This window comes from Callorhinchus milii, unplaced genomic scaffold, assembly GCF_018977255.1.
Source record: "Callorhinchus milii isolate IMCB2004 unplaced genomic scaffold, IMCB_Cmil_1.0 Scaffold1, whole genome shotgun sequence".
Lineage (NCBI taxonomy): Eukaryota > Metazoa > Chordata > Chondrichthyes > Chimaeriformes > Callorhinchidae > Callorhinchus > Callorhinchus milii.
Window position 1 is genome coordinate 62,234,596 of NW_024704742.1, and position 15,489 is coordinate 62,250,084.

The 15,489-nt window shown below is 43.9% G+C and overlaps 1 protein-coding gene across 3 annotated transcripts; it reads left to right on the forward strand.

The window, feature by feature from the left end:
* Positions 1 to 8,857: 8,857 nt before the first annotated feature.
* hmgb2a (high mobility group box 2a) lies at positions 8,858 to 15,489 on the forward strand. Of its 3 annotated transcripts, none has more exons than XM_007895952.2 (5): positions 8,858 to 8,922; positions 11,884 to 12,051; positions 12,138 to 12,280; positions 12,453 to 12,627; positions 14,856 to 15,489. In XM_007895952.2, exons 2-5 carry the CDS (start codon positions 11,902 to 11,904, stop codon positions 15,027 to 15,029), a joined length of 642 nt encoding a protein of 213 aa, XP_007894143.1. In that variant the 5' UTR covers positions 8,858 to 8,922; positions 11,884 to 11,901; the 3' UTR covers positions 15,030 to 15,489.

The following is a 15,489-nucleotide window of genomic DNA, read 5'->3' on the forward strand; positions in this document are numbered from 1 at the left end:
GCCAGATGTCTGTCTGACAGCAATGTCTTAAAATCGTCTCAGCACAAAATCAGGAAATCATGGTGGCAAAACTGGACTTAAAGAAAAGAAGTCGATTTTAAAAGCATAAAAGGGGCCAAATTTAAAATATATAATAAGCTGGTCACTGGATTCATGACTTTGTGGGGCACCACCGTGTGCAATTGGCTGCTGCGTTTTACCCACAAAATATGCGGTCAATTCACTACAATATCTGCTGTGAAGCAGTTTGAGACATCTCGAAGATGACATAAGGCGCTATATCAAATGCAAGGATTATTATCAAACAAAACACAAAAACGTGTACTGATGAAGAATCGTGGATCCCAAATGTTGACTCACTTTCCTTTCACCATAAATGCTGCCTGACCTGCTGAGTGTTCCCAGCGACTTCTGTTTTTGTTTGCAAGGATTATTATTATTATATCAAATGCAAGGATTATTAAATACAGTAACCCACAACATAGTAAAGAGGAACATTAGGAAATATTGAAAAGTAAGTTCTAGAAATAACAAATAAATACACCAACACAATAGGTGTCCATTTGACTTGGTTTGTAGTGATGTCTCTGGTTCAGATGGTTAAGGCTCATGCTTCATGAAGGGACTTCAGCTTATAAAGTTCAGGTTGACAGGGCTACAGTTCAGTGGAGGGCTGCATTGTCAGAGGTGGTTTTCCTTTTACACCAACATTCTGTTTGCTTAAGTGGATTTCAAAAGTCCTTAAACGCAACTTGCAAATTTTCCAACCTGTACCTCTGGTATTAAGTAAACAGAATATATCACTCAGGGGCAAAGTACACACTGCATACCAGACAAATGGAACGGTCAGTATTTAAAGTTTCTCTGGGGGTGGGGGTAGGGGGTCAACAACCTTGCAGATAAATTAGTTATTCACTTCATGGCTATTTGAGGGACTTTGCTATGTACAAAAAACTGGCTGTTGTGTTTGCCAACTGTTTTTTAAAAGATGTTTTGACATTATAGGCACTATATTAAATGCAAGGGTATAAACTGGATTTCAGTTAAACCACTGGTATTCTCACAGGATAATCTTCCCCACGTATGCAGATGACACACTAATCTACTTTGCCTCCTCCAGTACGAACTCCAGGGCCGCCGATGTTCTATCAGCTTGTCTGGCAGACATCAGGGCCCGGATGAGTGCAAAGTTCCTGCAGCTGAATGTGGACAAGATGGAAGCCATACTCCTTGGCACCTGTCAACGTTCTCACTCATGAGGATCTGAACTCTTCAAGGTCCCTTGGCTCCCCTTCAGACTCACTGAACTAATGTGCCCAGCTCCAGTAAAAAATCCAGCTCATTCAGAACTCTGCTGCTGCATACTTACCTGGACCTAACTCTGTAACCCCGTCTCACCAGTTCTGGCCAGGCTCCCCATCACCAAACGGGTCGACTTCAAGATCCTCACACTTGTGTTCAAATCCTTCACTCCCTGGCACCTCCCTACCTCTCTGACCTCCTCACTCCACAATCCACCACCCGGCGCCTCCACTCGACTGGGACTGGCCTCCTGCTTGTCCCTCGCACCCTCCACTCTACCATTGGAGGGTGCGCTTCCAGCTTCTACACTCCCAAACTCTAGAACATTCACCCTCATTTGCTCCACCGTGCTCCCTCTCTTCCCTTTTTCAAGTCCCGCCTGAAAACCTTCCTTTTCAATTGTGCTTATGGTAAACTCCCACTCCAGCCCCCCAGCTTAGAGTCAGGCTCTGCCACTGTTAAGCGCTTTGAGATGCTACCCTGCATGGAGGGCGCAATATAGGTGCAAGTTGTTGTTGCTTATGACCATCATTAATAATGAAGATATAATGCCACAGTAATAGATACATTTCAAACTTTTTTTTCTAATTTTACATTTCCTTGCAGTTTTCCAGATGTATTCTCTGATTCTGGTTCATTCAAAACCAGATTAACTGGCAATATATTTAACTGCTGTTTGTGGTACAATGTTAGTGCAAATTAAGGAATCCATTGATCAACGTGATGTACTTTTTGATCAATGTTTTCGGAAGTCGTATGTTTTTGATATACAGTATAGCATTAAAACCAAACATAATAGGCAATAAGATGTCAACAAAAATATTGCATTATTGCATATTCACAGGGTTTCAGACATTAGATGTTTCAAAAATATTGTACAAAAAATAATTTGGTCACTCACTTCACGACTATTTGTGGGACACTTCTACGGACAATTGACTGCAGTATTTTGCCCACAAAATATAGTCAACAACAACAAAATTACATTTAGAGCACCTTTCACGTTGGGAGGACGTCCCAAGGCGCTGGACAGTCAGGGGTCAGGACCCGAGCATGGGAGAGTGGTGGGGTAGGAGTGAGGGAAGGCAGAGGGGTGGGAGGGTGACCGAGGCACAATTGAAGAGGAGGGTCGAGTCCGGCCTTGAAGGAGGCATGGGAGGAAGCGAGGCGAAGGGACTCTGGGATGGAGTCCCAGAGTGTGGGGGCAGAGAGGCTGAAAGCCCAGCCACCAATGGTAGGGCGGGTAGGGTGGGAGACATGGAGCAGGCTGGAGCCCGCTGAACAGAAGGTTCAACTGAAGGTTGGTAGGGAATCAGCAGGTCAGAGAGGTAGGAGGGGGCAAGGCCATGGATGGCCTTGAAAGTGAGAATGAGGATCTTGAATTCAATCGTCTGAGGGATGGGGAACCAGTGGAGTTGGGTGAGGGTGGGAGTGATGGGGTCGCAGAGCCTGGTGCACTAGAGTACACAAGCTGCAGTTTTGGATGATCTGCAGGTTGTGAAGGGAAGAGTTGGGAAGGCCGATGAGGAACGAATTTCCATAATTGAGCCTTGATGTGATGAATGTGTGGGTGAGGGTTTCGGAGCCTGAGGGGTGAGGCAGTGGCAGAGTCTGGCAATGTTGCGGAGGTGGTGGTAGGCAGTGCCGGTCATGGCACGTATGTGGGGGAGAAAGGACAGTTCAGGGTCAAACAAGACACCCAGGTTCCTGACTGGCTTAGTGAGGTTGAGTGTGCAGCCGTGGAGGCTGATGCTGCCAATGCCCGAGGTGCGGAGGCACTGGCGCGAGCCAATCAGGAGATTGGTCTTGCTGACATTAAGTTGGAGAAAGTTGTCCCTTGTCCAGGACTTGATGTCAGAAGTCAGTCATAACACCAGTAGTCTTGGAGTTGAGGATGGAGGCAGAGATAGAGTTGGGTGTCACCCACATACGTGTGGAAATTTACCTCATGTCTGCGGATGATGTCAATTCACTTTACAATATATTCTCTGAAGCGCTTTGAAATGTTTCTCTGAGACGCCGTCCGGCATGGTGGGCGCTATATAAATCCAAGTTGTTGTTGTATCAAAGACGTGATAAGGTGCTGTAGGATTGCAAGAATCACTACTTTTAGCCTTGAATTATATATTACTTGTATTTGAAATGGCACTTTTCATCTCAGGAGTACGCTTCGGGGTGCTTAACATATATATTGTAAAGTATATTTTGTAGGCGAACGTGGCAGTCAGTGTCCACGTTGGAATAGTGTCATTGTATACTAATGGTTTCAAAGCCCTGACATGGGCCTTGAACCTATAGCCTTCTGATTCAGAGACGAGAAAGCTACAAACTGAGCAGGCTGACACCGGAATTACTCACCAGTGATTAATTAGTCACCGCTAACTATTCTTTCACCCTTTTTTTGGATCAGCCAGGTGTCACACACAGAAACTCATCTTCATGCTTAAGAGTATCCAAACTAAATTGGCAGTGTAGAAATTCACATATTTGCAATGAAATGCACTTTCCTTAGGACGCATCCCATTTTCTGGAGAATATTAGGCCCACGTTTGCACGAGCCAAAGCATGGGGACCCGAGTGTATGTTAGGGTAAGGCTGGAGTTTAACCAGCTATAACCACACTGCATGCATTGAGTGCACTGTCTGCCAAGCTTTCTGCTGCTTGACCAGCTCGTACCATCCTATCCATTAGACCTTTGGCTTGCAGGGTTAACGGCAGCTGAATGAGAATTCCTGTCTGCTTCCCAAAGTCCTAATGAGTCAGGCTGGCTGGTCTATCATCAGGTGTCCTTTGGAGTATTTCGGGACATGCCCGGCTCCAGAGCTGGACACTACCAAGACCACAACTCAAAGAACTGACTCTTCTGACATTCTGTTGCCAAACATGTTATCTTGGAGCCAATTCAGGTCAAAGGAGACCCCACTCACCTACCCCTGCTAAGGATAGTCACTAGTTAGTCATTTCATATCCAACACGCACATGTTTGATCCCTCACTGGGTTGGAAGGCAGACACCAGGTACTCCCTGCAAGCTTTCGAGTGAGCAGCACATCACAGTATGAAACCTGCGCAAGCATTGTCACTACCTTCCTGCCCACAGCTCAGATACACATCCCTACCCACTGAGTGATGTTTTTTATTAGTTGGAGGTGCGGAGCTTGAACTGCAGCTGCTTACTTCTATGCATAGCAATGAAGGTGAATTCCAAGCTCTGGATATATAAACATGTGCTCACAAACTTGGGACTCTAGGTAATGCCCTCCAGCAGCTGTCATATCAAGCCTGTTTCCTCATCAACTATCTGAAGAGCATATATTTTCAGCATGGTGGGAGGACCATTTTTGTGAATGCTGAAGAAATCAAAGAAATGTTACTGAAAATTTTAAATTGTTGCATTAGAGATGAGTAATTTCATACAATTGCATCACTAATAAATTTTAAATTAAAATTTAAGAAATCAGGTTGTTAAATTGTTCTCAAGCAGTGAAATCCGCTACTGAATGTTGCCTAGGTAGCCATTCTTTTTGTAGCCGGTGTGTGACACATCGCCATACAATCACTGTTTTTGTACAATACTTTTAAATGCGTCAAGGCAACATGTGAGCGTCGGTTCAGGGTTCTGAAAAGCAAGTTTAGGGACAGACACCAATGTGTATTTCTTCAAATCTGCAATATTTTGGTCAGCTGAACATCTGACACATGCGAAAACCGATTATTATCCTTAAGAATATCCAAACCAGACAGAGTTGCACACGCAGGTCGACTACACATTGAAATTTCCATAAATCTGGAATAGAATGTGCACTCTATCCTGGGGGGATGCACCTTGCTTACTTAATTCGAGAGCATTCATCACAGGTTGGCTAATGAAATAAAGTATATCAATTGTTGCTGTTTTGATCTTTCTTAGGAACATTATTTTCTTCCAACAATCTCAGCTCTTGAGCAGGAATTCTCATCCCCTACTATATGCGTCGTTATGTGCCTGCTTTCTGGTATCAGACGGACTCTGATTGAGACAATCAATAATGCTTACATGAATTCTGCATATTACCTCCAATGTATCATGTCTCTTGCAAGGTGAATATCATGGTACGTACCATAAGATTGTTTAGTAAAATAAATACCTTTATTACTAGTCATTTCTTAGCATTTTAACACAAAACAGCATTAAAATAGACACAATATTGATCATTGACAGTCACAATCCTTTCAAATTACAGTTCCACTCCAATATGTTTTGTGGATGTTTCCCAATTCCTTTCTCTTGGGATCTTATAATAATAATCCTTGCATTTGATGTCTTCCTTTTAACAACAACTTAATTAATAATAATCCTTGCATTTGATATAGTGCTTTACATGTCTTCTAGATGTCTCAAAGCGCTTCACAGAATATACTGTAAGGTGAACGGACTATATTTGTGGGCGAAATGCAGCAGCCAATTGCGCACAGCAGTGTCCCACTAACAGACGTGGATTGAAATGACCAATTTATTATTGTTTTTTTGAGGGATTATCATCAGGCGTGTGGAGTAAGGAAACATGCCCAAGGTTTCACCCTGCCGGGAATTTCTTAGGAGCATTATTTTCTTGACAATTAGCGCCCTCCACGCTGGGTAACGTCTCAGCGCGCTTAACAGTGGCGGAGCCTGACTCCGAACCGCGTTGACAGGGGAGGTGGCCGTAAGCACGGTTGAAGAGGAAAGTTTTCAGGCCTAACTTGAAAGAGGTGAGAGAGAGGGCAAGTGGTGGGATTGAGGGAGAGTGTTCCAGAGTTTTGGAGTGCAGAGGCTGAAAGCACAACCTCCGATGGATGGAGGGTGCGAGGGACGAGCAGGAGGCCGGTGCCAGTTGAGCGGAGGCGCCGGGTGGCGGATTGGGGAATGAGGTGACAGAATAAGGAATTTTCCCATGGCTGCATGACACAAAAGATGCTGAAATCCAAGATATGGCTCTATCCATGACTGAAAACTGAAGAAACGNTTTTTTAAGCTTACATTTATAATGCTGAAATGCTTTTTTGACCTTATGGTGATTGCTTTAAAATGAAGAGTTGTGCCAAGTAACAAAGTTGTGACAAATTAAAAGATTGAGAATAGACATGTTTTTCCTGGGGATACAAAATTGAATTTATCAGTAGTTATTTAAAATGAAATTCTGTACTGGAAATTATCCAGACAGGTTTTCCAGACAGAATGTATGATGGACAGGTTCACACCTCTCACTTTACCAAACTAAGCCATGACACTGAAACTTTTTTCATCTATTTCCCATTACCGACATTACCCCACTACCCGTTTCTGATGTTCATCCATTGACTGCTCTCAACAGCGTACCAATCCCCTACTTCTGACGTTGCCACGTTCCACCACTCGACTTTCCCCCCCTACTCACTTGATGCAGCTCTATTCCCTGTTGTCGACATTGTCCCACTGCCCATTCCTGAACATTCCCCTATTGACTGCCCCCTGTTGCACATCATTGCCCCCTCCAGATGTTATCCCATTACTCGGATTCCGACATTCACTTTTTCCACTCCAAATATCCCCCATTCAGACAAAGCCCCAATTCGAGCTCCCAACATCACCTGACTGCCTATTCAGTACTTGCCCCATTTATCTGTTCCCGGTTCCCCTCCCAGTCCCCACTCTGGATGTTCCTTGACTGCCCACTCCCCGACATCGCTCCATTCCCCCACTGTCCATTGTCTGCTACCAACATCATCCCATTTTTCCACTCCCGATGTTCCCCATAGCCTGCCCCCAACGCCAGCTCATTGCCCACTTCTACCCTAGACCCATTTTGCCACATTCCCCAACTCCCAAACTTTTCCATTGGCCCACTCCCAACCTTCCCCCATTCTGTTGATTCCTTGTTCTCACTGTGTCCTCCCATTCCTGCTCTTGACCTTTGGCAAACTCCCAGCTCCTGATATTCCCTCCCAATCTAAGCTCCTGCCATTTTCCAGCTCCTGAGGTTCCCCCACCATCCAATTCCATGATCCTGACATTCACTCCTAGACACTATAACATGTGAAGGCCACTAGATAAGTGTCAGGTTGTTGTTTATAGTTTATCTCGATGGGAATCCTGTAGCTTAGTGGTTAGACCACTTGCCTCGCAAGCGAGAGACCTGGGTTTGATTGGGCAAAATGTTGGGCAAGGTTTACTTACTCTACACGCCTCCGTTTACCTAGCAGTAAGTAGGAACCCGGTTGTTAGTTGATTGGCGGATCACTTTTCCAGGTATAATAATCCTTAAAAAAAACAATAATAATTTGGTCACTCAATCCATGACACTGCTGCGTGCAATTGGCTGCCGCGTTTCACCCACAAATATACAGTCAGTTCATTTACAGCTGCGAAGTGCTTTGAGACGTCTGGAAGAAGTGAAAAGCGCTATATCAAATGCAGGGATTATTATTTCTCTGCAAGACGCAAGTCCAAGGGTTGTATTGACTGCATAGCCTTGAATTAATCCCGTCTTATCTGTAACCGCAAGCGAGACAGGACGGACCTGTGTTTGACTCTCGGGAAGGGCAAGTTTCCCTACTCCACGCGCCTGTAGGAACCCGGTTGTTCGTTGATTGGAGGGTGTAATCATTCCTTAAAAAAAATAGATTGGTCACTCAACCCAGGACTGTTTGTGGGACACCGGCTGCTGCGTTTCACCCACAAAATATTACAGTCAACCTGCTTTTACAGTATACTCTGTGAGGCGCTTTGAGACGTCTCAGAGACATGATAAGGCGCTATATCGAATGCAAGGATTATTATTACGATATGTATTCAAATGTAAAACCACTGGCTAAAGGTGGGTGCAATGTCAGAATTTTTTTTTGCGGGGGGGGGGGTGGGGGGTGAAATGCAACCTTTATTCCGTGAATGTCACGTCACGTCCATACCAGCGAAACACCTGTGTTCCAGGCAGTCGGTCATCTTGTTCGTGCACGTGAGGTGGGAAACTGAGAGGAAAAAGAGAAAAAAACCGGGAGTCTCATGAACCTGGGAAGACGCTGCGGCTCCCGGTCACTTGGCGTCCAGCCACCCGCCAGTTCTCTGTCTGCACCGCCGACTCCTCGCTCTTCCTCCTCGAGATCGCCTCGCGACGGAGAAGCCGTTATTTTTTAAAAAACAACGACCGTCGAGCGAACGAGACAGAGCGCGAGGAAGGGCTGTTGGGGGGGGGGGGGGGGGAGTGAAAGGGGTGCCCAGCCGACCAATGGGAGCCGCGCTCTCCGCGAGACGTCGATCACGAAAGGGTCGGGCGCGTGTTGGTTCCGGAAGGCGACCTATGGCGCCGCGGCGTTTCGGGGGTTAAAAACGAGAGAGCGAGCCCGGCGGCCAATGAGCGCGCGACCGTCTGCGATTCAAACTGGTTCATCCCGTAGCAGGGGCGCGGCGGTGAGAGAACAGAGAGGGGGAGCGAGCGCGTGCGTCGCAACCTAACCTGATAGCACGCTGTGACGTGCCCGGACCTGAGAGGCGGGGCCTGATGCCGTTCCTGAACCATTGGGAAGCCTCGCCCCGCCCATCGCACCGCCCCGAAATACCGAGTGTAACCAATGGCAGGCGGCGGACGTGTGTGATTGACGGGTGGTGGGAAGTTAGGTTGGAGGGTAGGTATAGCGCAAACCAGCGCCCTGTGCAGCTTTGTGTGACTACATTGACCGTTTGTGTTGTGTGAGTTGGTATGTATAATGCTGTACACTTACAGTGAAGGGAACCGAGTGGCGGGCTGTTTTATTTTTAAAAAGACTAAAATGTTCTGTGCTCGTAAATTATAAAAGCCTTCTCGACGCTCTAGATACATTTTTTTTTTAAAATTATTGTCTAGAAATATTATCGTCGTGTTTTTTTTTAAAAAAAAGTAGCTGTAGTGATTTGTATGCCTTGAAAAACAATTTGTTAACCCTCCCCTGCCAAAAACGGGGTGGTTGTTGGTGTTTTTTTTTGAACCGAAAAATATTTCGTTTTTTTTAAAAAAAAACCTTTTAAAAATGCGAAAACGGGTCTGAACGAATGTTTTATTGGATGGAGGGGGAAAAAATACACCAAAAAAACCGACCGTCTACTTATTTTTTTATTAAAAGAAAGCTGTTTTTCTGAGGGGGGGGGGGAACAAAAGATTTCTTGGAAGAGATTTTTTTTTGTGAGGGGGCGGGTGGCTGAATGTGTGGAAGAATTTATGTGGGGGTCATGTGGATTTTTTTTTTCGGGGGGGGGAGGAAGAGGGGGTGTTATGTTTTTTAAAAAAATGATTGTAAGCGGCGAAAATGGAAGATGTTCGGAGTGGGGGGGGAGGTGGAGACTGGAAATAATCGACACGATGCGTTAGTGATTTTATTTTTTTTGTGTGTGGCGGGTGGGCTGTTAAAAAAAGGGGGGCTGCTGAAACTATACATAAAACGGAAAAAGAGGAAAGTTTTCGATGTCTTAATAACATGTTCCGACTCTTCTTCTATTTTTTTTTGGAGGTGCGTTCCTAGCTCTCTCGCTCAAGGAATAACATGAAAAAAAATATAAGTTGCGCGTAGCAATGCACGGGGTGCCCGTACACGCATTTGCCTGCCTTGATTTTCTTTTTTTTTAATTTATAAAAAATATATACCTATACGTCTGTAAACGTATTTTTATAACGCGAGGAAGAAGGGGGGGGGGGGAAGAGAGAGGAAAAAAAAAACCCCGATCGTGTTGAGCGCGAGGTGTCTGCGAGGGGCGGTCGGGCGGGCGGGCGTCTTTAATCCATTCCTGCTGGATCTGGTTCTTGTGTAAAATGGGGGAGGGAGGGAGGGAGGGCTGGAGGAGGTGGGGCGGCGGCGCCACACGCCCGCCCTTTCCCCCTCCTTCCCCCTCCCTCTCCCCCCCCCCTCGTCCATTCACTTTTTTTTTCGTTTTCCATTCTCCTCCCGCACGGTTTGGTCTTTAAACGGAACAAGAGCCTTTTAAAAACGCCGCACATATAACGCACGGCCACCACGCGGGCACGTGTGATTTTTTTTCTCTCTCTCTCTCCTTCTCCTCCTCCTCCTCCTCCTCCCTTTTGTGTGTGTGTTTTTTTTAAAAAAAAGAATTTTATGTCGCGCTTTAAATCCCTCCCAGTGTGTTTCGAACAGGCCACCCCTACAAAAATGCAGTGAATATGCACAAAGAAATTCCGGCATCCATTTTAAATTTGATTTGGATGATTTTTTTTTTAGGGCGTTTTTTCCACACCCGATTCCTCACGCGCGGCCGTTTCTCGATCACATTTCACACGCGAAGCACCTGTGCCGACATGATTATTGTGTGGTGTGTTACTTGCCAGCCTTTGTAACCCTGTCCTTTATTAATAAGTTCCAGATACTCCAGAGCACGCTTTTTTTAATTGCGTTTTTTTTAGAAAAAAGAAAACCTGTTACCAGCCTATTTCTCTTTCCCTGGAAGTGATGCAACATTTCAAATCCCTGAATGTATAGTTTATTAAAAGAAGGAATGGTGAAGTGAAGCGGTTTAGTTTCTGATTAATTCTTGGTGAAGGAGGAGCGATGTCTAGAGGGGCGTGGCTTCCGAACTCGGACAGTAACAGGGACATGGCGTTTACAATCTCAGTCCCTGTTTTATTGCTGCTTTACCACAGCAGGTCTACTGTGTACTTTTTTTTGCAAACAGCATTAACCACATAACCGTTTTGAGTATTTTTTTTAAAAAATGCCATAATGTACTATTTGTTCGAAATAAAATTGACCATTGTCAGTCTATTATTGCATTAAAGTTGGAAAATAAATCGTCCTCATGTTACTGTATATTTCTCATAAGTGGCTACCTGCAAAAATTAAAGGCTCTGGAAATATGGAAGTGCTTCTCATTTGAAGCATTCAGCTAAGTTTTTGGCTTACAATCATAGGAAGACTATGCTTTCCTTGAAGGGCAACATTGCTAGAACGGTAAACAAACAACAAACTGCCCAGATTGAAGGAGTTTAGTTTTGATGAGGGTAGGTATACTTAGGCTGCATTCATTAGAGTTGGGGGGTGATCTAATGGAGATATTTAAAATAATGATCGAATCGACATACTAGAAAGTGAACGACTCGTCCCTTGTGGAGGGATCCAAAAGAAAGAGACGTAATACGAAATTAGATCCTAATTGACCATTTTGATTAGAACGCTTAGAACATGGGTTGTGAGATACCTTGTTCTGGATGCCATAGAGGCAAAATAATTGGGGAGTTTTAAAAGGAAGAGGGGTACATACATGCAGAGCAAGTGCGCCCAGACATCGTCTCAAGTCTCTTGAGACAGCGTGACGGGTGCTATGTAAATGAAAGTTGTTGAAAAGAAAATGGGATTAAAAGATTGCACCAAAACTGGCAGAAGAGGTTGGATATCCTTCCAATATACCTAAATTAAAAATCCGTGTTCATCAAAATGTTCATTGAATCTTAATATAAGTTTTGGTCAACTGAAGAAACCGCAATTTATCATTATTTCCCTGACCTAATTTTTTTGTATAAGCGCAAAAAGGTTGTTTAAATTAATAACTTAAATTTCAAGTTGAGCAATTGCTTGAAATAAGTATGGTTTTATTTTGTATTCTAGATTTAAACTGACAAGAGGATGGGTAAAAGAGATCCTAGACAACCACGGGGCAAGATGTCCTCGTATGCATTCTTCGTGCAAAACTCTCGCGAGGAACACAAGAAGAAACATCCTGACTCTAGTGTTGACTTTTCAGAATTTTCAAAACAATGCTCCGAAAGGTGGAAGGTAGGACTGACTTGAGCTTTTACATAATGGAACTCGGCTTTAAAAAAAATCTGCATATATAATGCATTCCATTGTTTGAATTTCAGGCCATGACTCCAAAAGACAAGGGGAAATTTGAGGATCTGGCAAAGAATGATAAGGTCCGTTATGACCGAGAAATGAGGAACTACAATCCACCCAAAGGTGACAAGAAAAAGAAGAAGGATCCAAATGCCCCAAAGAGGCCACCGTATGTACAGTACTGCAGTTTACATATTAGTTGTGGTTGATAATTCAGTTTGTTAAAGACTTGTAATGGAATTGCTCAAGCATAATCCAAAAGGTAGAGTTTTATTTAGCTATTTGTGTATACTGCCAAGTTTACCTTTTCTCTTGATTTAACAACCTGTTCTTTCTTGCAGGTCTGCATTTTTCATCTTCTGCTCCGACCATCGTCCAAGGATCAGGGGTGAGAACCCTGGAATATCCATCGGTGATGTTGCAAAAAAGATGGGAGAGCTTTGGTCTGGACTAACTGCCAAGGACAAGAAACCATATGAAGAGAGGGGAGCTCAATTAAAGGAGAAATATGAAAAGGTACTAGTGGATTATTTTGGATCATATGAAATCTTGATGCTTTTCAAAGGTACAGTTCAAATTGTTAAATGATTTCTTAACTCAAAAAAATCCTGCACTGAATTTTACAGGTAAAATCTGTTTATGGTTAGCATTATTCCAAATATAATGCAGTTTATTTCTTTGTCATTGATTGCATATCACTTCCCAATGGATAGCTAATCTGTTACTGAGAGGACGATTATTACAGTGCTTAGAGTTGTATTTATTCAAACTGAATTGCCAGAGCTCTCTAGCTGAACTCAGTAAGTATTCTTCCCACTGGTTGGAGGAGTGCCGCGTTGATGGAACTTCAGGAAATACAAGCTTGTCCCACCACTTTCTAAGATTGGCTGATCCGCAACTCAATTCCACTATCTCTCCATGTCACTTGATACCCCGGGCGTATATCTATTTGACTTTTAAATTCTTCAACTGACTTGAATTCTTGCCTACATTCTGGGGAAGTGAATTCTATACTCCCTCATCAGCCGCTGCGTGACCATGTCTCAATTCTAAATAGTTTAACCCTCGAGTTTAAGATGATGGCCTGTAGTCCTCAATCGTCTTGCCAGAGCAAACAGCTGCTCACTATTCAGCCTGTCAAATCCCGTCATAATTTTATATACATTGATCAGATTACTTCTCATTCTTGTAACTACAAACCCTTTTCCGTCCTTTCATTATAATTTAGGCCCATAACACTAAAGGAATCTACAGTCTCCAGGGCCAATACTCCTTCCTGTCTATTTCAAAATCACCAATGACATTCTCTCCATCTGTGACCATGGCTCTGTCTCCTCATCCTTCTACACTTCTCCAGTTTTCAACACTGTCGACCATTCTACATCGCCCTTCCTCTCACCTCTACCTTCACAGTTCTGACCTTGTTTTATTCTTACCTAACCAACATCTCCACTTTGTATTTGTCCACAACTTTTCCCGTGTATAGGAGAAATGCATTGGTTCAGAAGCATGGTAATGGTTAAAAGCACCTGTCAGACAGGCTGACAAAAAAAATCCACGTGTGTGGATGACACCCAGCTCTTTCTGCCTCTACCCTCAATTCCAGGACCACTGCAGTCCTGAACTGGCCATTGAGATCCTTATCTGTCCTTTTATTACATCCAGGCTGTGTCCAACCATCTACTCACCGGACTTCCCAATTCTTCCCTCCACAAGCTACAAGCCATTCAGCACACTGCAGCTCGTGTCATCTCCCACACAAGGGGAGAGGCAATGTTGTGGACGTGGGGTAAAATTGAATGGGTCAAGGGAGGGATGTGGGATTTAAGACCGTAGAGATTTAAGACACCAAGGTTCCCCACTATCTCCATAGGGTGAAGTGTGTGCCTTGGGATGTCCTCCCAACGTGAAAGGCGCCATGTAAATGTAATTTGTTGTCCATGTAGATTGATGCTGTCAGTGTCTGAGGCGAGAAGGTTCTGATAGGAGCCTCTGTCTTTTTGACATCCCTGGGTCTTGCCCCTCCTTACCTGTGCGACCTCAAACCCTGCCAATCCGCCTTCTCCCTCTGTTTAGGAGACACTTGCTTACTTCACGTCTCCCTCCCTGCATGCCCCACTGTTTGCGGTCAAGCTTTCAGTCTTCCCAATTTTCTGGAACTCTTATTCCTTCACCTCTTCCATCGCATCCTTCAAGGTGCGCCTAACAACCTGCCTCTTTCACTGCACCTTAGGTCATCTTCTCGTCATCACCCCTCCAGAATCCAACCTTCAGCTCAGGTGCAAACTCGACTGTCCCAACGCCTTGGGATGACCTCCTGATGTGAAAGTTGCTATATAAATGCAATTTTGTTCTTGTGGGGGTTAAAGGGAAAAAATTGTAGATATCGTGTTTTCAGGTCTTAACTCAAAACAACTTGCAGTTATAAAATGCCTTTCACGCAGGAAAGCGCCTCGTGAATGACAGCAATGTCACTCACTGGTATCTAAGTGACATTGATGAGATCGGGACTTGTTTGGCAGGATGTTGCTATGCCAAAATATTTCATTTTAAGCTGCTTGAGTACTTGGATCAGTTTGGGGAAAAAAGTGCTGGTTGGGCATGAGTCGGTCCAGTTGCTTTTGTGTGTTTTTTCATATTGTAGATGAACAGAGATCGAGGTCATTTTTGTAAGAAAGAAACTGCTTTATGTGGATGCTGAAGTTAGTAAACCTTTAACGTGCGATTACAATTTAACTTTTTAGGAAGTGGCAGCATATCGTGCTAGGTGCAAGAATGAAACTTGTAAGAAACCTCCTCCTAAGCAAGTTCAGGTCGCCAAAAAGAGGAAGCAGGACGACGACGATGATGACGATGATGATGATGAAGAGGAGGAGGATGAAGAAGAAGAAGAGGAAGATGATGACGATGAGGAATAAGTATCTGCAGATGTAAAAAGATGTTTGTCTAAGCTTGATCTATTTTTTTGCAAAGACCAGAAATGTGAACTCATCTGTAGCTTGGATCAATCGCTTAGGTGTAAAGAAACTGTACAAAACTGTGTATAGTTAGTGTTGTATTTTTACACTGTGCAGCCAGGCTTTGTACTGTTTTAATTGTAAGTAGCTGGTTTTTTTTTAAAGGCACTGCCTTTCGAGAAGAGAGGGACTTCTGAGTGGTGGAATGTTATTGCCTATTTAATGTTTTGTGTGAATTTTCAATGACAAACGTAGCTGTTTATTGTAGCATAGTTTTTTTGTCATGGAGTTGATACCAGTTTTTGCAGATTTTTTTGTAGAGCTTCTGTCATGAGCTCATTACACGTGATGGCTAACTTTTTGTAGTTAGATCATGATATGAAAACACTTTTTTAATAATAAAACAATTAAAATGGTGGAA

Excerpts from the sequence above, each read along its gene's own strand:
- hmgb2a (XM_007895952.2), top strand. The coding sequence starts at position 11,902 with ATGGGTAAAAGAGATCCTAGACAACCACGGGGCAAGATGTCCTCGTAT. Across the intron at positions 12,281-12,452 it reads AATGCCCCAAAGAGGCCACC|GTCTGCATTTTTCATCTTCT; the intron begins GTATGTACAGTA and ends TCTTTCTTGCAG. Across the intron at positions 12,628-14,855 it reads TAAAGGAGAAATATGAAAAG|GAAGTGGCAGCATATCGTGC; the intron begins GTACTAGTGGAT and ends TTAACTTTTTAG.